Genomic DNA, 19,448 nt, shown 5'->3' on the forward strand with positions numbered 1-19,448 from the left:
TCAATAGAATTGATTGATTGAATGAATGAGAATGAATGTTTATTATACATACAAGTTATATAGAAAGAATAGATAGATAGGGGATGGAATGGATGGATTGATTGATTGGATTGATGGATGATACAGTGAGGTCCAACTAGGGACACACATTAATAAAGTTAATATTACGCATGTCTGTTATGACATGTGTTGTGTAAGTTGAATGAATGAATGAGTGATGATGAAGTGTGTGAATGAATCGGTAGCTTGGTAGGGTTGTGGTCGTAGTCTTGGTCGTTGGGGTTGTCGTCTCTTCTATCCATAGAAGCCAATGTCAACGTTTGATACAGGGATCGGTGCGTAGGAGGACTCACCTTGCTCCTCCATTTCTTTCAGTTGAATGATGATCTGGCGGAAGGTGGGTCTGTTGGCTGGGTTGGCATCCCAGCAGCTGGCGATCAGTTCCTTCCACTTGGTGCTCGTGGTCATTGGTAGCACGGGACGATAGTTCTCGTTGGCAGCCAGATTGGCCATCTTCATCGGGTTCATATCCATCTGCTGCAACTCTTTGGCCGTGATCAACTCCCAAAGCACCATCGAGAATGAGTACACGTCACTCTTCTCGCTGTTGGCCTCGCCAGTGTACACCTCTGGCGCCATGTAGAGGAAGCAGCCAACTGATGCTGTCATGGCAGAGCTCTGCTCCATCTTGAGTCGCGATAGGCCAAAGTCCGAGATCTTGCACTTGAAGTCGCTGACCTTGTATGAGTCGCGTGTGTCCAACGGGTTGTCCAGCAGGATGTTGCGTGACGACAGGTCCCGATGCAAAATGGGCGGCGTCCTGCCGTGCAGGTAGTTCATGCCCTTGGCAATGTCGAGTGCTATCTTTAGTCGAAGCTTGGGATTCAGTTCCAGGATATCAAAGTGATTGTCCAAGAACTCTCGCAGGCTGCCACCGCCCATCCACTCAATCACAATACATTGCTCGCTGCTGATTGCCGTACATGCACCCAGGAACTGTACCACATTCGGATGTCTCACCTTACTGCAGTAGTGAGGAGAATTGAGTGTTAGTTAGGATGAGGTCTTGCTTGATTGCTTGGTTGGGGACTCATACCTTAAAATTGACACCTCGTTTTGGAACATTTCCAGGGAGGACTTGGTCTTGAACTGATCGCGATAGATGGTCTTGATGGCTACATCTGTTTCTCTCCAGTATCCACGTTTCACCTCGCCAAAGAATCCTTTGCCTAGCACTGGACCAAACTCTAGCTCACTAAAGTCGATCTCATACTCGGGACTAAGACCCAACGAGCTGCTGACACTGTTGCCATCCCATGGACTCGAGCTTGAGCTGAACTGTGATAGAGGTGGCTGTGATGACTTGATGATTGAGTTGGGCTTGGGCGATGACGACAACTCGAATGACTGTGGAGGAGGCATCTCTTGTGATTGGGCCACTGGGGCGCCCCACATTGGCGATGACGTGTGCGTAGGCATCAACGGCGGCAGATTTTGCTGTTGTTGGTGGACGATTGGCGGTAGGTTGAAGGTTGGACTGTTGCTCCTGCTGCTGCTGTTGCTGGTTTTAATCGACTGTACATTAATGTGCTGCGGCGTGAACGTGTGGAAATGCGGCCGACTGGACTGCACCTCGAACTCGTCAACCTTCTTGTCCATCAGGTAGCGCACCTGCTCGACTGAGAGCGTCATGGACGTGGGCTGGCGCTCCTCTTCAAACGGACTATCCTCGCTGGCGCCGATGTTCCTTGAGCGCACACCACCATGCTTGCCACGCTGTTTGTTCGGACTCTCTCCGCCACTGATCGTGCTCCTTCTCGTGCGGTCTTCCAGCTGGTGTGGAGAGTAGATTTTGACCGGACGAAGTATGCCCTGTGAGTGGGCAATCTCGAAGCTGCCCGACTGTTGGTCGGGCCATCGCTTCTTGAGGCGCTCGTCGTCCGAGCTCTCGCTGGTGTTGTCGCTGATCTGGATCGTGCCGCCGCGGTCCTTCCATATCTCGATCATATGATTGACGCGCTCGATAATGTCGGCACGATGCGCAAAGATCTCGATGCCTAGCTCGCTCTTGAGATTCTCGATGGTGAACAGCAGAAGATGGCGGCCCTTGATGTTGTTGTCGCAAAAGACCTTTTGGTACTGGCCCTTGCCAATAGCGTCCAGCCAGACGGCCACGTCGTTGGGTGTCCAGCAGAGGAAGCCCTTGTTGCCTCGATCCGGGCCGAGGCTCTCCGTCCAGTACGAAGGTGACACGCCTGGCAGCTGGTCAAAGTTGAACTTGAACGGTGCTGAGAATGATGTGACTGCCATGCCGCCTAGCAGATGCTTCATCGAGATGGCTGGGTACAGAGGCTTGGCTGTCGGAACTCGCCAGAAGGCCACGCCCAGATACTCTCCGTTGCGTGTGAAGAAGATCTCGCGAGTCGTGTTGTTGATGCCACAGCCAATGACAACTGGTTCCATGCTGGCCGATGTGAATGTGGGGCCGTAGAGGTCGCCCAACTTGCCGTTGTAGCCGAACTTCTCGCCCGTGCTACAATAGCCAAACGACATGGGCATGCGTCCGATATGCTTGTCCAGGGGATACTGCGCGTGCGCAAGGCCGATGCTGACGGTGGACTTCTTGTAAAAGCCCTCAATGTACACCTCAAAGTAGCAGAGCGTCGTCGTCGACGATGGGAACGGCCGGTTGGCAATGGCCGCGCCTGTCTTCTTGATGAACTTGGCCATCGAGAGAGTCGTGTCGTCCTTGCAGCTGATTGACGAGCCATAGCGGCGCCACGCCGATGGCGGTTGTCCGTCGACATCCTGGAACTGCTGTACAAAGGTGAGCTCGTCCGACGAGTTGAGTATCTTGCGTGGCGACGATGACTTGGGCGAGGAAGAAGGCGAAGTGGAGCCGAAAGACATTGAGGATGCCAGCGTAGTCGTGTTGCTGGCTGCCGAAGGCAGTGATATACAGTGTCTGTTGGCGGCATTGCTGTTTGTGAAGCTGTTGGGATGGAGGCTGCTGTAGTTGGGCGGCGGGATTGAGTTGGAGGAAGAAGATGACAGTGATCCGTTGGACGATGAGTATGATGACAGCGAGGAAAATGAACTGATTGGAGCGCCTGCGCCAGGCAGGGAGTAAGAGTGTGGGGAAGCTGCGCGTATTGGCGGTAGTGGGACGTGCTCGAGTGACGAGAGCGAGGGCATGGACTTGGACGGGAAGATCGTTGTCTGCTGGCCGTCATCCTGGTGCACAATACTACTGAAGCTCACGCTGTTTGATATGCTGTTTGAGCTGCTGCCAACTGAGCCATTGCTTGATATAATGAGTGGCGTCGGGATCTCGACCATTTGATCGAGGTGCTGGAACTTGAAGGGCGCTGAGAACGTGGCTGTGATGCAGTCGCCAGGCTCATTGAAGCCGACTGTAGGGTACAGCTGGCCATAGACGTCCGAGAATGCCAGGCCCAGGAACGTGCCGTTCTTGGTGAAGAACATCTGATGCGAGACGACGCCACAACCAATGGTGTCGCCCTGGCCAAAGCTGGGGCCGTACGACTCTCCCCTGTTCGTGTTGGAGATGTCGTTGTGCCATTTGAACTTGCGGCCATCGTCGCTGTGGTAGCCGTACGATCGTCCCTTCCAGCCGACATGACTCTCTGTCAGGGGGTAGTCGTCGCCGGCCAGACCCACCGACACCATCTTGCCCTTGACGTTCTCCAGAGTCACCTCAAAGTAGAAGAACGAGCCTTCATGGACGGGGTGCGTGCTCTGCACGATGCCAATGACATTGTTGTGTGAGAACCGCGTGCTGATGCGAGCTGAGCGCTCGCGCACCTGAATGAAGGGCGCGCATCGATTGCTGCTCCATTGCTCCTGCTCCAGTTCGTCTTTTGGTATCAGATCCTCGGTGGCCGCCGGCTGCACGGGCGGCGACTGCTTCTCGGTCGGGTTGTAACGGAAGGGTGGTGCAAAGTAGCCCACGATGGATTCGCCAGCCGACTGCATGCCCACCGTTGGGAGGTGACCAGACACATGGACCTTCTTGCAGGCTGTGCCCAGGTACACTCCATTCTTGGTAAAGTACAATGACTTGTTATTGTCCACTCCACAGCCCACAAGGTCACCGCTTGAGAAAGGTTGTCCATAGTTTGTAGGTGTAGCATTGCCCAAGTATACCTTGCCATCGCAGTAGTATCCATATGATCTGAATGAACAATAAGTATTAATGTGTTAGTTAGTGACTGGCTGTGTCCCTTGGAAGCCTTCATGCATGCATACCCTTGAGCAAATCCTGGAAACACGTCGAGAGGATGCTCTCCGCTCGACAGTCCAAAGCATATCTTGCCCTCCTTGCCTGTGATGAGTATCTCAAAATAGTTGAATGAGTTTGAGAATCCGACCGATGCCCTTGCAATCTGTGATGAATGAATGAGTGAAGGATGGATGAGTGAGTGATGGATTCCTAGTCTCAGAGCGGGCCACATGTACATACACCAATCTGGCCACTGTGCGGGCTGATGTAGGATATGTTCAAATTATCCTCCACTTTGATGATTTGTCCGTTAGTCTTGCGTGTGTCCCACTTGATCTCACTCAGGTCCACGCTAGAGGAGGTCAACTTCTTGAATATGTTGGAGACCCATGATCCGTTGGTCGGCTGATCATTCTTCTTTGGTGTGGGTGTCTTTGATGTCTTTGATGTCTTTGAGGGCGTAGTAGGCGTGCCCGCAGATGAAGCAGGTGTGGTGGAGACAGCCGTAGATGTAGTGCTGCTGGTAATCGCACTGCCTTGTGTAGGCTTGGCACCCTTTGTGGGTGCGGGTGGTGGCGGTCGGTTTGGAGGTCGACTTGATGTATTCTCCAAACCGCCACTGCCGCTGCCACTGACACTTGTGCTGCTGCTGATGCTGCCCTTTGATGGTGATGATGAGAGGGAGGGGGAGATTGGTGAAGCGTTGCTGGATGAACGCCCTCGAACTGGTTGGTTGGAGGGTGATGGCTGCAAGCTTGTTGACTGTGGTCGAGTGAACGTTGGTGCTATCAAAGGTGGAGTGTGTACAGTGTGCATGTTGCCGTTGTTGTTGTTCGCGTTGTAATGATCTCGATTGTTCGGTATGAAGCTAACAAAGTTAGCCTCTATCTGTTGATTCATCTTCCTGTTGTTGTTGTTCATGTTGTTGTAATCATAGTGTAATGGATTGACTGTTGGAGCTGATGATGGTCTCGGGCCCGAGTCTGACATCCTAAGGTCGCGCGGCAGTACTAGTAATGGTGGCGGCGAAGGTATTGTTGGGGATGGCGGTGGTGAAAGTGAGTCTGTTGAGACATTGAGTGGATTCCTTGGTTGGTGTTGATGATGCTGCATGTCAATGCTACCACTTCCACTTCCACTACCACTACCACTGCCGCTGCTGCCCATTACTATTTGCCAGAGTGTTCTTTGAGTTTGAGTATGACGATGATGAACCAGGCACGAGGAAGTCAAAGTCGAGATCAGTGCTGCTTAGTATCGACGATGAAGAGGTGCCTATTGTGCGCACCACAGGTATTGGTGTGAGTACCTCGTTGAACATATCTGGATCGTTATGGTGACGCCCCTGTAGTGAACTGCCACTGCTATGTTGGGGCGTACCAACCTGACCTCCATTGTTATTAATGTTTGATGTATTCTTGTTCTGTCTGGGCGGTGATGATAAGTTGATCAAGTTGTCTCCTCCTCCGCCTCCACCTCCACCTCCACCATTCAAAAGGTAGTCAGCACTATTGTTCGTCCTATTTATGCGCTGTTGTTGTCTGTTTACACTATTATTACTATTATTATTATTACTACTGCTGCTGCTACTACTAATATTATTACTATTATGATTGATATTGTTAAAGTTGATGCCACTACTCAGACTGCCACTGATGCTTATACCTCCACTACCGCTGCTTCCGCCATTGTGTACGTTTGAACGAGTGAGCGATGATCGAATGGGTGTTGAAGGCGTCACTGTTGTAGTGGTCGTAGTCACTGTTGTAATCTGTGGAACAACATGTTGTTGCTGTTGTTGTTGACTCTCGGATGAATGTGATCGCATGTGCTGCTTCCGAGAGTGTTTGCCTGTAGCAGCAGGCGGCGGCGGAATACTAAGATGATTAGAGTCGGCCAGTGTTGTGTCTCTCTATCTTTGGCACTCTCCAGTCTCAATGCGACTCTGGAGAGCACACTATAACTATTCTAAAGTTTGTAATATATAATATTTGTTTGATTGATTGATTGATCGATTGATTGATTGATCGATTGATTGAATGATTGATTGATTGATTGTTGTAGTACAGTAGAGTTGTTGATGTTGTAGTTGCTTGAGGTGAATGAATGATGTCAGGAAACCTAGATATTCGATTGATTGATTGAATGAGTCCGACTGTGATGTGTGACGGAGATAAAGGGACGTGTGTATGTTGTCCTGTCTGTCTCTTGGCAATGAATGATGAAGTTGATTATAAAATAATAATTATTAATAATATATATATATATATATATACAAGGACTACTACTACTACTACTAACACCTAAGGTGATTGTTATTGTTTTGCAAACAAGGACTGCTACTACTACTACTATTATCTCTCTCAGTCTCTTTCTCTCTTTATTTTTGTTGTCGAGGTGAGTTCAACACTCTCATACACACTCACACACACACTCAAACTCACACACTTTCATTTCATTTTGTTCTCCAACAAAACCCTTCAACATTGAATGGGTTCGTCCGGAGTGTGAGTGGTCAGTGCCTCTTTCAGACTGGCTCCAACAACACACCCCTGGAACTTCCTTCCTTCTTTCTGAATTCAAACTTTCCGTTGAGATTCATGCGCTTTCAATAACTTTGGTCAATCAATCTTTGAAACACTTTCACGACTACGACTACAACTACACATATAACAAATATATATATATATATAAATGACAACATCTAGAAATAGAGATATACTTAGTTCATCTAATGATATGGGTCGTTCACCTGTGGACTGGGACGCAATCAAAGAACAAGATACCGATGAGGAGGACGATGCCAATGATGATGATAAGTTGAATACAAAGAAGAGAAAGAATGATCAAGTTGATATCATTAGACAACAAGATGATGTAGTGGAAGAAGAAGAAGAAGATGATGGTGATGTCGATGAAGAGTTAGAGCGTGAACTGATACTTGAAAGAGAACAAAAGAGATTGAGATATGAAGCAGATACTACAACAACAACTACAACATTTACAACTACAACTACGACAAAGGAAACAACAAATGATACAATTACAACAGATTCAGATAACAACAACAACAACAGTAATAATAATAATAATAATAATATTGAAGAAATTATAACAAATGATATAAATATTAGTATAGATATAGGAGAGGTTATTGATGAGACAACTCCAGAGCAGCAAGTGACCAATGTAAATAGTAATGGCAATGTCAATGGCACTGGTGATGGCTCACCCTCAGTCAATGGCACCTCTTCAACAACGACAACGACAACGACAACAACAATATCCACTCCCAATGGCACTGGTACACGCACACTCAATGGCAATGAGATTGATAACATGGAAGAAGACAATGATAATGACGACACTGGCACTGCAACTGGCAATGACACATCTGGGACAACGACAACGACAACAACAACACAATCACAATCACAATCATCTGGTACACCAAAAAGCAAACGTGGAAGAAAGAAGAAAGATCCGACTATACCAAAGGAGAAGAAGAAGAAGGAATATGAGAATACTACGTTGCAACCGATTCAACCTGAACAGATCACTCTTTATTCACTGGGCGCATTGGTCAAGAGGAAGATCGTTGGTGCTGAGATGCCATCCACGCTAGAGAAGAGGACGAGCAAAGGCGCTGCATCGGCTAAGGGTCGCCGACCCAACATCGCATTCAACAGCGCGGCGAGTGAGGACGAAGAGGATGATGGCGCCGAGTTTGAGATGGTCGACGGTGTCATCGTGCCCAAGATGCGTGGCCCTTCCTCCGCACCAGTCATCTACGAACAGGCCAACTATGACACCAACTCGCTCATCAACAGTCAATCTTTCTCGAAACGCGAGACACAGCGTGCATGGAGCAAGGCAGAGACCGAGGTCTTCTACGAGGCGCTCAAGAAGTATGGCACCGACTTCACATTGATGGAGACTGTGTTTGACGACCGATCACGTCTGCAGCTCAAGAACAAGTTCAAGCGCGAGGAGAGGAGCAATCCTGAGCGAGTCCATCAGCTAATTAGTGCAGAGCGCCAGGCCATTGATCTGCGCGAGTTCAGGAATGCCAGTGAGGCTGTCAAGCTGAAAAAGGTGCAGCGCGAGGAGGCCATCAAGAAGGCCAAGCACGACGCCGACAGGCGTGTTGATGAGGAAAACCAGCAGGAGTTGGACGATCTGCAGGACGAGCGCGCTCAAGCGGAGCGTCAGCAGCGATTTGGTGCCCTGGGTCGATCGTCAGGCAACAATGACCATTCCGAGGAGGTCATTCTCGACGAGTACCAACAGCAGCAACAACAGATGCAGAATCAGAGTCAGTACGACTACTTCTCATTCCAAAGCGATTGTTATGATGTCGGTGATGACTATGGCTATTGATTAATTAAATGAATGAAAAGAGGAGATGGATCATGATGATGATGTTGATGATGTACTTGTACAAAGTTCAAGGCATCGTTGTTTGATTGAACAACGATGCCATTGTTGTGTGGATACTTTATTCTCTCTAAACTGCTACTCGACGTCCACAGCGTCAACGGTCAAGGCTGAGAATGATGAGACGATGATGTTATCAGTTTGCTCCAAACTGACTTCGGGCACACTCAAGGTTGCTGCCGCTGCCGCTGCTGCTGCTGCATTGGCGGCCTCAACCATCTTGGCATAGGACTCGATGGCTGCGTTTGACTCGTCCTCGGACTGGATAACCTGAATGTCGCTGAATGACTCGTGGGGACCTGGCTCCACAAACATGACCTCGAACTTGTTGATGATCTCAATGCCCTCGTTACCCTTTGGTATAGTTGGATGATCCTCGCGCACGACGATTCTCTTCTTACACAGATCAGTGTCCATCTTGAACCAGAGCAGGTGGATGTTCTTGACGCCGTACTGGTGAGCCAGGCGGACCCAGGTGCGACGCTGTTGAATGTCAAAGTTGCAGCGATCAATCACCACGCTCTCGCCCTGCTTCAGACTGGCGATCATGACATCCTCGCACTTCTTTCTCGTTCCAAGATCGTCCTGGTTCACTCTCTTCCAGCCTCGCTCTGCGAGGCGCGATGCAAAGTAACTCTTGCCCGACGCCGGGAATCCAACAGTGATCAGCACTCTCTGATTGTCATTGTTTCTCGGCTGTGGTGTGGTTGATGGTGATGATGTCTGTGTCTGCTGTCCCTTCTTGCCCGACTGTTGTTTGACATTGTTTCCAGAGTCAAACTCGGGAAGGATGGCCAGGTCGAGGATGTCGTCCTCCCACTTTGCCCATGAGTACTGGTCCAACTCCAACTCCTTCTGGAGCGTGGCTTTGTTGACGGGCGATCCCTTCTCCTTCAGCTCCTGTACGATCATCAGCACCTTGGTCTGAATGCCAGAGTCGAACTGCTCCCAATGATACTTCTCAGCATCGGTGGGCTTGATAGAGAAGATGTTGTTTTGCTCCACCAACTGATTGTTGTCGTTGAGGATGTACAGCACTCGCCCCTCCTCGAGATAGTGATTGTACCAATACATGTTCTCTTGCATGTTGTTCTCTTTGCGATACGTCTGATTGATATCCAACAGCTGTTGCTTGATAAGAGTTGCACGCTCCTGAAGATTGGCCAGAGTGATTGGCTCGTCCACGTTGGTCAGCACACCATGCTCATTGATCACTGGGGAGATTGCGCCGCTGCGACCATCGATGGTCATCAGCGGCTGGAGAGCCAGCTCGAATGAGTAGTTTACAATGTGAGGCAGCTTGTTGCCGCACAGCTCAAACGACATTGATTGACAGCTGGTGTGCGAGTCCTTTTGAAGCAGTGGCAACAGCAACTCAGGACATTGGTTCTGGAATGTTACATTGGGGATGATATCGAATGATTGCATCGATGTCGCATGTTGTTTGATTATCTGATTGACGACCTCCAATGCGTTGCCCTTCTTGTCATTGGACAAGAAGTGGCTGGTCCTTGGTCGCGCTCCAACAAAGCAGTTGCCATCATGATCAAAGTACTTGAAGAACTGGATGTTCATGCCTGTATGATTGATTGATTGATTGAGTGATTGAATGAGTGAGTAAGCTTGAGTTGGGCATTGGCTCGCAAATTGACGCGATGTTCATACCATTCCACTTGTTGGCCAGGTAGTATCGCTTGAAATGAACATCTGGCAGGAGATGACTGTGATACTTCTTGACCTTGGGGACGACGTAGACGTATTGATAGGTCTCGAGATCGACACCATTCACTCGCATGATGATAAAGTCGTTTGATTCCTTGATGACTACACCCTGTAACACATTGTTGTCATTGATAGGGTCGGTAGCAGAGAATGATTGAACATTGTTGGTGGCCAGCTTAGTGACACCCATCGAGCAAGCACGCTGTATCTGTTCATCAGTGAATGTTACTGCCATTGGTTTCTTTGATTGTGCCATCGTAGTCTTTGGTGATGATGTCGATGGTGATGATGGTGAAGGTGAGGAGCTACCCTTTGAGTTTGTGTTTGAAGTAGTTGAGATGGTCAATGTTGACGTTGTTGTTGTTGTTGTTGATGATGGTGATGATGAGTTGTTGGTGATGGAGCCAAAGTCCATGGCATCGATGAATGATGTGGTGGCAGTTGATGTTGGAGCCTGTAATCTACAATCCATTCTTTTCTAGATAGATATCTATGTAGTTGTAGTTATAATATATTATATTACAATGATTGATTGAATTATGATGTGACGTTCGATGACGTATTATCAGTTGGTTGAGACCCAATGACCACCGCGTGTCTCAATGCTAAAGATAGATAGAGTGCTGTCGACACTCATTCAGGACACTTAATCTTAATTTGAACCATTCACACCAAATTCTCAAAAACATTCTGGATAAAAAGGGTGTGTTTGTTTGGATCTTTCCAAAGTTACAATTATTTCCACTTTCCAATCGTGACTGATTCGATATATATTCAATGGAACTATTCCATAGTGGTAATTGATCAAATAAATAACTAATCGAAGATACTCAAATAATTCACGATAATTTCATTGAAATGATCAATATTCATTTGATCAATCACCTCTGGAACTATTCCAAAAAGAATGATTTGTTGGGTTTACAAAAGTTTTATAACTTTAATCTTAAGTTAAACTTTTTAGAGTGCCCTTGAGAGACCTGAGGAGGTGCTTCCAGATGAGCTGCCTGAGGATGAACCTGAGGAGCTGCCGCTGGTCGAACCACCTGATGAGCTGCCACCGGATGAGCTGCCACTGCCGCTGCCGCTGGTGGTGCTGCCAGAGCCAGAACCGGAACCAGAGCTCGAGCTGCTGCCACCGGATGAGGAGGGGTCGCCAGAGGTACCGCCTGGACACCAGTCCTGGTCAATGTCGTAGCCACAGACGGTTACGTCACCGTTGTATTGCTTCCAGGATGGCGAGCTCCAGCCTCCGAATGGGGAGAAGTCGTCAAAGTTGGCGTTGCCATCGTAGTTGGCGTACCACAGTGGGTATGCAGAGCCACCAGACCAGTCGCCAAAGATTGGCTCCCACTGCGAGGCCGAGGTGTAGATGCCTACCTTGGCACCAACAGAGTTGGCACCGGAAAGCATGTCGTTGAAGAAGTCTTGGTTGGCGCCATAGTCTGAGCCCCAGTACGTGCCTGGACCCTCGATATCGAACCAGACCATTCCAACAGATACTCCATTCTCGCTAAGGTAGCTCATCATATCGACAACTTGGCCAGCTCCATCACCACATGAAGAGCATGGGAAAATGTAACTGTTGTACGAGGCATTAAGAATGTTAGAACTTGATGTGATGGACATTGATGGGAATATTGTTTGTTTGTACTTACGCATCAGCAGTGAGACCAGCAGCTTGGGCAGCCTGGATGGTGCCTGGACAGTCTGGATCGGTCTGATTGATGGACTCCCAACAACGGACAACAACAAAACTGTATCCATTTTGAGCGAGACATTGGAAGGTGCTCTCATCTCCAGCGGAGGAGACATCAACTCCATAAGTCTATTATTCAAATGTTTATGTAAGTATGATTGAATGAATGTTTTAATGAATGTACAAATACATACAGCACTGGCAATCTTGAGCAAGCCTACAAAGCAAACTAATAAGACAATATATTTCATCTTTGGTCTAATAAATATAATAAAGTTAATATTATTATTAATGTCCACTTTGTTTGAATGAATATTTACAAACTTACGTTTATGTGAATGAATGAATGAATGAATGAATAAATAAATGTATTATGTGTGTGATGGTTGTATAAATAAATGATTACTGCCCTCAGGTGCAAACGATAGACAATGTATTGTACAATCTTAAGCTCCATCTTCCTTCTGATGTGAAATCACCTCCTTTACTTTAGATATTTATTTTGATCAAAATTGAGAGCGAGAGATATTATTGTTTTGAGTGAAGAATCCTCCCCCCACACCTTACTTGAATCACTCATCACCCCCTTTGAAGCGGAGAGGCAAGATCGTTTCAGACACCCTTCCATCCTATCTTTGTCCATGACAAGCCTGGTCAATGATAGAGAGGATGACCCAATCCCAAGGTTATTACTACACAATAGTATCTTACAGGTTATATTACGAACCTTACTTTGATCATTCAATCATTAGTTCAGGATATCAGACGACCAAGTCAACCAATACTGCATGCAATGTAGGCAATTGGGCAACCATCTTTAGACAATGAATGAAGTGTGTGATGATTCATTCGTGAATCGTGAACAAGCTTTCCCCAACATTGAAGTAAGTTGTAGACAAAGTCAAAGTTGGTGTGACGATCTTCAGTCGGTGTTGCCTGGTAGGCCAAATAACAAGAGTTGGTACAGTTCCCAAATGTGAACGAAAGACTCGTTTAGTGATGAAGGGTCACTACCCTACCCTTACCCATAACATAACTAAAACATAAGATATATATACTTGGATTGTTGTAGTAGGACCATGTGATGGTTGTTTGCAAAGCACACGACCTGTTTCAACTTCTATAAGACTGAAGTGCCAAGCAGAGATCAACAATGCATCGATCAATACAGCTGTCCCGGATGCACAAGCAAGCCAAGCGCCATTACACTGATCATTGATCATCCGTGTTTGCTTGCATTGAATGTATTCATTCATTCATCTAGGACAAGTTGAATTGATCAACACTTTAAAGCTCTCCGCTTGGTGGCACCCCTCACGCGATATACCAACATCACATTGCCTTGATACTATCACTCGACTTGAAGAAGTTAAAGATGGCCGTGTACAAGTACACTACATCACCTCTGAACAGACATAAATTAGAATGTTATAATTATATATAATGTACCTATATATATATTGTTCCCTTACTTTTTTTAAACCTCATCTTCATCATAAACAACAACAACAACAACAACAACAACAACAACAACAACAACAAATAATTAGGAATTTAAACTTTACATCATATCAGCGTTACTACTCCTCAACGGCATCATCAATATCAAATATGAATGCAATCAATAACAAGGGATACCTTCATTCTCACAAAAGAGAGGTATGATATATAGTTGAGAAGTTTTGGAAGATGTTGGATATTGGTGTTTACAATGTCAGCAAATGTGAATATGGAACAATCTTGTCTGGAGCTCCAGGATGTGGAAAGACAATGGCAACATACCTACTCACTGCCATTTCATATGTAAATAATTGTTTTGTTATTTATATTGTAAGTTAAAATATATATAACTAAGATATGAATATAAGAATTAATCTATTATTTGATCAATCATCTGTCAGGGTGATACAGATGAATGGACCAAGTTAAAGACTGTGGAGGAGCAAAGTGTATATTTTTTGAAGAGATTCATTGAAATGAATGAAGAATTAGCATCAATGATTATGGTAAATGAAAGGAATACAAATGAATATGGAAAATCACTATTGGACTTGGCAAAAATGGGAGTGGAAATTGAGAATCTAAAAAAGTCAGATCAATATTATAACATGTTGATTGATCAATTAGCATGTTTGAATATTGTTCCAATTGTGTACTCAATTGAACATAATGGATTATGGATGAATTCAACGGTCATGAATGATGGATCAATATATTACCCATGTTTTTCTGGATTCTTTAGAACGTTTACCCGAGGATTCTCTGATCTACATACTCAGATATCAGCTGGATGTGGTTGGACAAGTGAAGAACTGAGTGGTGGTCTAGATCGTTTAATTTATCAACTTAATCCATTTTCATTCTCTTCATTCAAAGTTGCAATCTCACCAGGTGGACCACTAGAACTCCCAGCATCTTGGCAGCCAACTGAAGACCACCAAAAAGAGTTGTTCCGTCTAACTGGAGGCACACCAGGTGAGATCAATCTTCTTCATCAATGGTCAAAGAAATCAAGTTCAAACAAAGATCCAATGGAATTTGTCCAAATCAGGTTGGATCACTTTTCCAAAAAGGTTGAATGCTTCAAGAATAAATCAAAGGATGATTATTCAAGGTATTCAAGGTTCATTAAGAGATTCTTTACTCGCAGGACTCCTTCTATATTAATGGCAAATGAACCTTATATGTTTAAAGAAACTGGAATACTCCACCAACATACTAAGTGGAACATTACAACTCCAACATGTTATGCTGCATTCTTGGCTATGTTCAATGATTATTATATTAATTCTAATATCCCACCTTTATCCAGTGCATACAATAATGATCTAGAAAGAGATGAAATATTCCAGAGATTGATTATTCAAAGTCTATCCAAACAAAATCAAATGGTGACACAAATCCCAAAATAAGAAAGAGTCATATTCATGACAGATGACAACATTCCATCAAACCCAACTAAATTGGTATCTCTATATCTCCCTGATCCTAGCGATACATCATTGGGACTTAGTCATTCATCAACCACCAAGTGATTCTAAAGACATTCATACAATATTCTTTATTCAAACATCAACATACCTGGTCACCAAGTATTTCAAAAATCATAATCATCATGATCTTGATGATTCTGGAAAGAATGGAAGAATATGGAAATCAATGAACAGAGGATATCCAAATGAATCTGATTCAACTTCTTTTGTGGAAAGGATTGTCACTGGTATCACTGGAAAGGGATGTCGATCATCAATCAAAGATGACAACTCACTGATAGTTGAGTGTGAAGGTGATTGTGTAGAAACCAAGTTTATCTACATCACATCACTTGACCATGATCATACCCAATCCAAAATACCCTACAAGAATATGATGGTGATTGATAGAAAACAATGTCAGAAGGAGTTTGGAATTGACCCATCCCAACTATTTCAGAATGATGGGAGAATATTTGTTATTGATTTATAAAGAATAGGTTATTATTATTTGTTTGAATTCTGTTATTTTCCATCTTTGATTAAATTGTTGAGGATCAAAGTAACATATTCTCATCAGTTATTCTTGGATCTTTGGGTGCTTGTTTGTTGAATATTATGTTGTATTGGAAGTTCTTCTTCTTCTTTGATCTTAGTTTGTAAAAGACGAATGAGAACTCTACAAAGATATTGGCTACAAGATTGGCACCAATGATTCCAAACAATATGAATCTGAATGATACTGGGAACACCAACATTTGAGCAAACTCCCAAACCTTATCCGTTGGTACAAACAGCAACAATATCGATGTTGACAGTGCTATCAAGAATATTACAAACAATATACCTAATGTGAATGAGTGTTGGTGTCAATTATCAGTCAATCAATCAATCATTCAAAGGTCAACTTACTGTTTGTGTATAAGGGCCTTAGGAATGGCTTGCCAAATGAGAATGAGAGAGCCATGATGAGATATTGGAAGTTGCCATATACGAAGAGTGCTGTCGTGAGGTATGTGACGATGAAGTCCTCGTCGACTACGTCTTCGTTGTACCATGATTGACTTCGGACGAGGAAGAAGACAAATAGTTGGAAGCCAAAACAGACCAGGACATGTACCAACACTGATCCCACGATGGCACCGGATATTAATCTACCTGATGGTCGTCTCTTGGATAGTTTCTCCGAGGGTTTGGTCATGCCCATGAAGATGACAAGTGGGAAGATGACCCAGAGGTCTTGATACAAGTATTGCCAATTGCCAAGCACACTTCCAATGAAGTAGAGTAGGATAACACTCATGAATTGGATCAATGAGTACATGCCCATGAACTGGAACAACTTGAATGAGACCGCCAGTGATGCACGACCTTCTTTGATCACAGTGGGGCAACATGAGATGTTGGGGGTGGTCGATGTGAATGGTGCGGCGATTGATGCTTCGGTCTCAGAGAGGGAGACACCCACATGAGCTGACTTGAGTGCGCCACAGTCATTGGCACCATCGCCACACATTCCAACGTATAATCCAATGCGTTGAAGTTCCTCCACGAGTGTTTGCTTCTGATCTGGTGACATTCTCGCGTAGATCACACCTCGTCGCAACATTTGAATGAACTTTGGATTGCCTGTATGAAGGTAGTTGGTGTAGGCACGCTTGAAGTATGGTCCAGTGACAGCCAGTGAGTAAGAGCTGACGTCATCATTCTCCAACTTGAGTGTGTACTGATCCAATTGTTGCTTGCAAAGTAGGGTGTCCTGATCGATTGATTCAGTGATGTTGCGCCAGGCATAATCACCATCAACTTCATAAGGAATGAACAGTGCAGCATCATTGCCAACTATCTCACACTGTTTGGCAACACTGACTGCTGTCAATGGGTTGTCACCTGTAACCATGATCGTCCTGATGTTGGCTCGATGTAATGTGGCGATGATTCCCTTGGACTCTGGCTTCATCTTATTCTCCATGATGATGAACCCAACAAACACTAAACCCTGTTCTGCTTCAGCTCTGACCTGTTCACGATTGGTTATATTCGCGTAGTTGCCAGTCTTGTAGGCACATCCAAGTACTCTGTATCCCTTCTCCGTGTAGCGTGATAGTTGTTGGTCATAGTCGGCGGGGATTGATGATGACACTGAGAGTGTCTTGATGATCTCTGGGGAGCCCTTAACGAATGAGAATCCCTCACCCTTGGCCGTGGACACCAACACACTCATTCTTTGAAGACTTGACTGGAAGTCGAACCTCTCAATGTAGGTGAGGTTCTCACCTGCCAGACTTGTCGATGCTTCATATGTGAGAGTGGTGCGCTCGGGTGACTCATTGAGGTATGCGCCCGATGCCTGGAATATCTTGACTTCAAGTGGGTCACCAGTGATTGAGTTGTTGATCCTGGTCAATGAGTGACATGCTGCCATGATCATCTTGAACACACGGTGGTCTAGGAGATCGATTGAAGTGAGCAGCTCACCAAAGAATGGTGGAGAGCTGTCTGTGCTTGGGGTGGCAGCCAACACAGCGTAAAAGTCCAGTCCCTCCTCGGTCAAAGTGCCGGTCTTGTCAAAGCAGAATACTTGAATCTTGCCACCCATGTTGAGTCTTGGTGGTGAGATACAGAATATCTTCCTCTTCCTCAGACGAACCATTGCGAATCCAGTTCCAACTGACATGGCCAATGGTAGTGCAGGTGGGATGACGATCGTGATCAAGTCCAATGCTCTAAGGGCGATAGTACCGGCATCATTACCAAGATCACGTAGTCTCCATACGGCCACAGCGAATCCTATAAGTGCAACAAAGCACAGAACTCCAATGAACTTGAATGACTCTTGGACAAACTTGAAATGTGACTTCTTGGGGTAGAGGATGGACATGATCAGCTTGCCCTTGCTCGTCTGGAATCCAGTCTCCTTGACAATGGCCAACACTGGCGCGTTGAGTGTTGGTGGGATGATCTTGACCGCGACAGTGCCACCATAGAGACAGCTGCGGGCCTCTCGGATGTTGATTGGCTCGGCTAGGGATGACCGCAGGAGTACCTGATCACGAGTCAACAATGGATGTTTGGTCACGGGCACTGATTCACCAGTCAACATAGACTCATTACAGATGATTTGGCCATGGAGTAATGACATGTCACAAGGGATGGCCGAGTCCTGCTTCAACTGGACGATATCACCTGGTACCAAACTTCTTGAGGGGATGACGGAGAATGCACCATTTCGCAAGACATTGACATCACAATTGAATGATGCCATCTTCTTCAATGAGATGAGGTTTGATCGGATCTCCTTGAGACTGAGGCATGAACTGACTGATGCAATCAAGAAGATAGCGGCTGCGTAGTAGTAGTATTGTTCATTCATCCATAGAATTACACTGTACAATTGGAATATGAAGAATGGATGAAGTACCTCCTCCATCAATAGTCTTGGGATACTACGCAATGGAATATCAATGAAATTATTTCCAAACAAATAAGTCTGAGTTTGGAACATATCATTATTAATTCCATTATCAATCATATTGTACAAATCCTCAATATTGTACATTGTCCTGATCCTAAATAATTTGTGATTGTGTGAGTTAGTGAGCGAATGATTGATGGAATGATTCCAGTTTGAATATAACTTACTTTGGTTGGATATAGGCATCTTGATCAACATCATAAAAGAATCTTGTGAATCTGAATATGATCAATTTGTCAACTCCACCTCCCTAAGTGAGTGTCACATGATGTGTTAGGCGACGATCCATGAGCCAAGGGTCCAATGCCCACTTATATATATACATACTCTTGAAACAGAGGTGACATTGCATATTTCAAATCGTTTGTCATTGCCATAGACTAGGACGACAGTTGCTTCGGACAATGTACATAACTTTCGTCTAAGTCGGAGTTGGAATAATTTGAACCAGTGGAATCCAACATAGATCAATCCACAAGTGATCACGACCAATGTCCAATATAGGATTTCTCTAATCAATGTGTACTTGTAACCAGTGATTGAATCGATACATAGTAGATCATCAATTCCAGGTGTACCTGCTGCATCTTGTATTGGCACAGCTGCTGTTGTTGTTGATCTCTCCTTGTTTCCACTGACTTTGTGTTTGTTTGATGGCGAAGGAGTGTTTGGACTATCACACTTGGACTCTAGTGCATCCTCCAAGTGAGTTAAAGGTAGGTCATCAGGTGAGTTATCAATCATTCTCTACAAATATATATTATATGTACAAGTTGATTGTTATAATTAGAATGATTGATTGATTGAAGTGAATACAGAGATGAATGGATGAGTGGCCAGTCTTGGAAAGAGGCCAATGGATATGAAGAGATGATGCCCACTACTTGACCTAATATAACC

The 19,448-nt window shown here is 45.3% G+C and overlaps 6 protein-coding genes across 6 annotated transcripts; 1 reads left to right on the forward strand and 5 right to left on the reverse strand.

The window, feature by feature from the left end:
- Positions 1-294: 294 nt before the first annotated feature.
- Positions 295-5,233, reverse strand: SAMD00019534_092610 (hypothetical protein; the record flags this gene model as incomplete). The annotated part of the gene is made up of 4 exons (XM_012895675.1): positions 295-1,024; positions 1,097-4,195; positions 4,270-4,406; positions 4,484-5,233. The coding sequence occupies 4 exons, from the start codon at positions 5,231-5,233 to the stop codon at positions 295-297; spliced, it is 4,716 nt and encodes a 1,571-aa protein (XP_012751129.1).
- A 154-nt stretch (positions 5,234-5,387) lies between these two features.
- SAMD00019534_092620 (hypothetical protein) lies at positions 5,388-6,071 on the reverse strand (the record flags this gene model as incomplete). Its single annotated transcript, XM_012895676.1, has 1 exon — positions 5,388-6,071. The coding sequence occupies one exon, from the start codon at positions 6,069-6,071 to the stop codon at positions 5,388-5,390; it is 684 nt and encodes a 227-aa protein (XP_012751130.1).
- Positions 6,072-6,982: 911 nt separating this feature from the next.
- Positions 6,983-8,623, forward strand: SAMD00019534_092630 (hypothetical protein; the record flags this gene model as incomplete). Its single annotated transcript, XM_012895677.1, has 2 exons — positions 6,983-7,319; positions 7,383-8,623. 2 exons carry the CDS (start codon positions 6,983-6,985, stop codon positions 8,621-8,623), a joined length of 1,578 nt encoding a protein of 525 aa, XP_012751131.1.
- Positions 8,624-8,764: 141 nt separating this feature from the next.
- Positions 8,765-10,880, reverse strand: SAMD00019534_092640 (hypothetical protein; the record flags this gene model as incomplete). The annotated part of the gene is made up of 2 exons (XM_012895678.1): positions 8,765-10,257; positions 10,346-10,880. Coding segments are annotated over 2 exons (2,028 nt in total), but the record flags the coding sequence as incomplete, so codon positions are not given.
- A 482-nt stretch (positions 10,881-11,362) lies between these two features.
- SAMD00019534_092650 (hypothetical protein) lies at positions 11,363-12,352 on the reverse strand (the record flags this gene model as incomplete). The annotated part of the gene is made up of 3 exons (XM_012895679.1): positions 11,363-11,984; positions 12,061-12,230; positions 12,296-12,352. 3 exons carry the CDS (start codon positions 12,350-12,352, stop codon positions 11,363-11,365), a joined length of 849 nt encoding a protein of 282 aa, XP_012751133.1.
- Positions 12,353-15,630: 3,278 nt separating this feature from the next.
- On the reverse strand, positions 15,631-19,292 carry SAMD00019534_092660 (hypothetical protein; the record flags this gene model as incomplete). Its single annotated transcript, XM_012895680.1, has 4 exons — positions 15,631-15,920; positions 15,986-18,642; positions 18,716-18,798; positions 18,876-19,292. 4 exons carry the CDS (start codon positions 19,290-19,292, stop codon positions 15,631-15,633), a joined length of 3,447 nt encoding a protein of 1,148 aa, XP_012751134.1.
- Between the last annotated feature and the right edge of the window lie 156 nt (positions 19,293-19,448).

Source organism: Acytostelium subglobosum (genome assembly GCF_000787575.1).
Source record: "Acytostelium subglobosum LB1 DNA, scaffold: scaffold21, whole genome shotgun sequence".
NCBI lineage: Eukaryota > Evosea > Eumycetozoa > Acytosteliales > Acytosteliaceae > Acytostelium > Acytostelium subglobosum.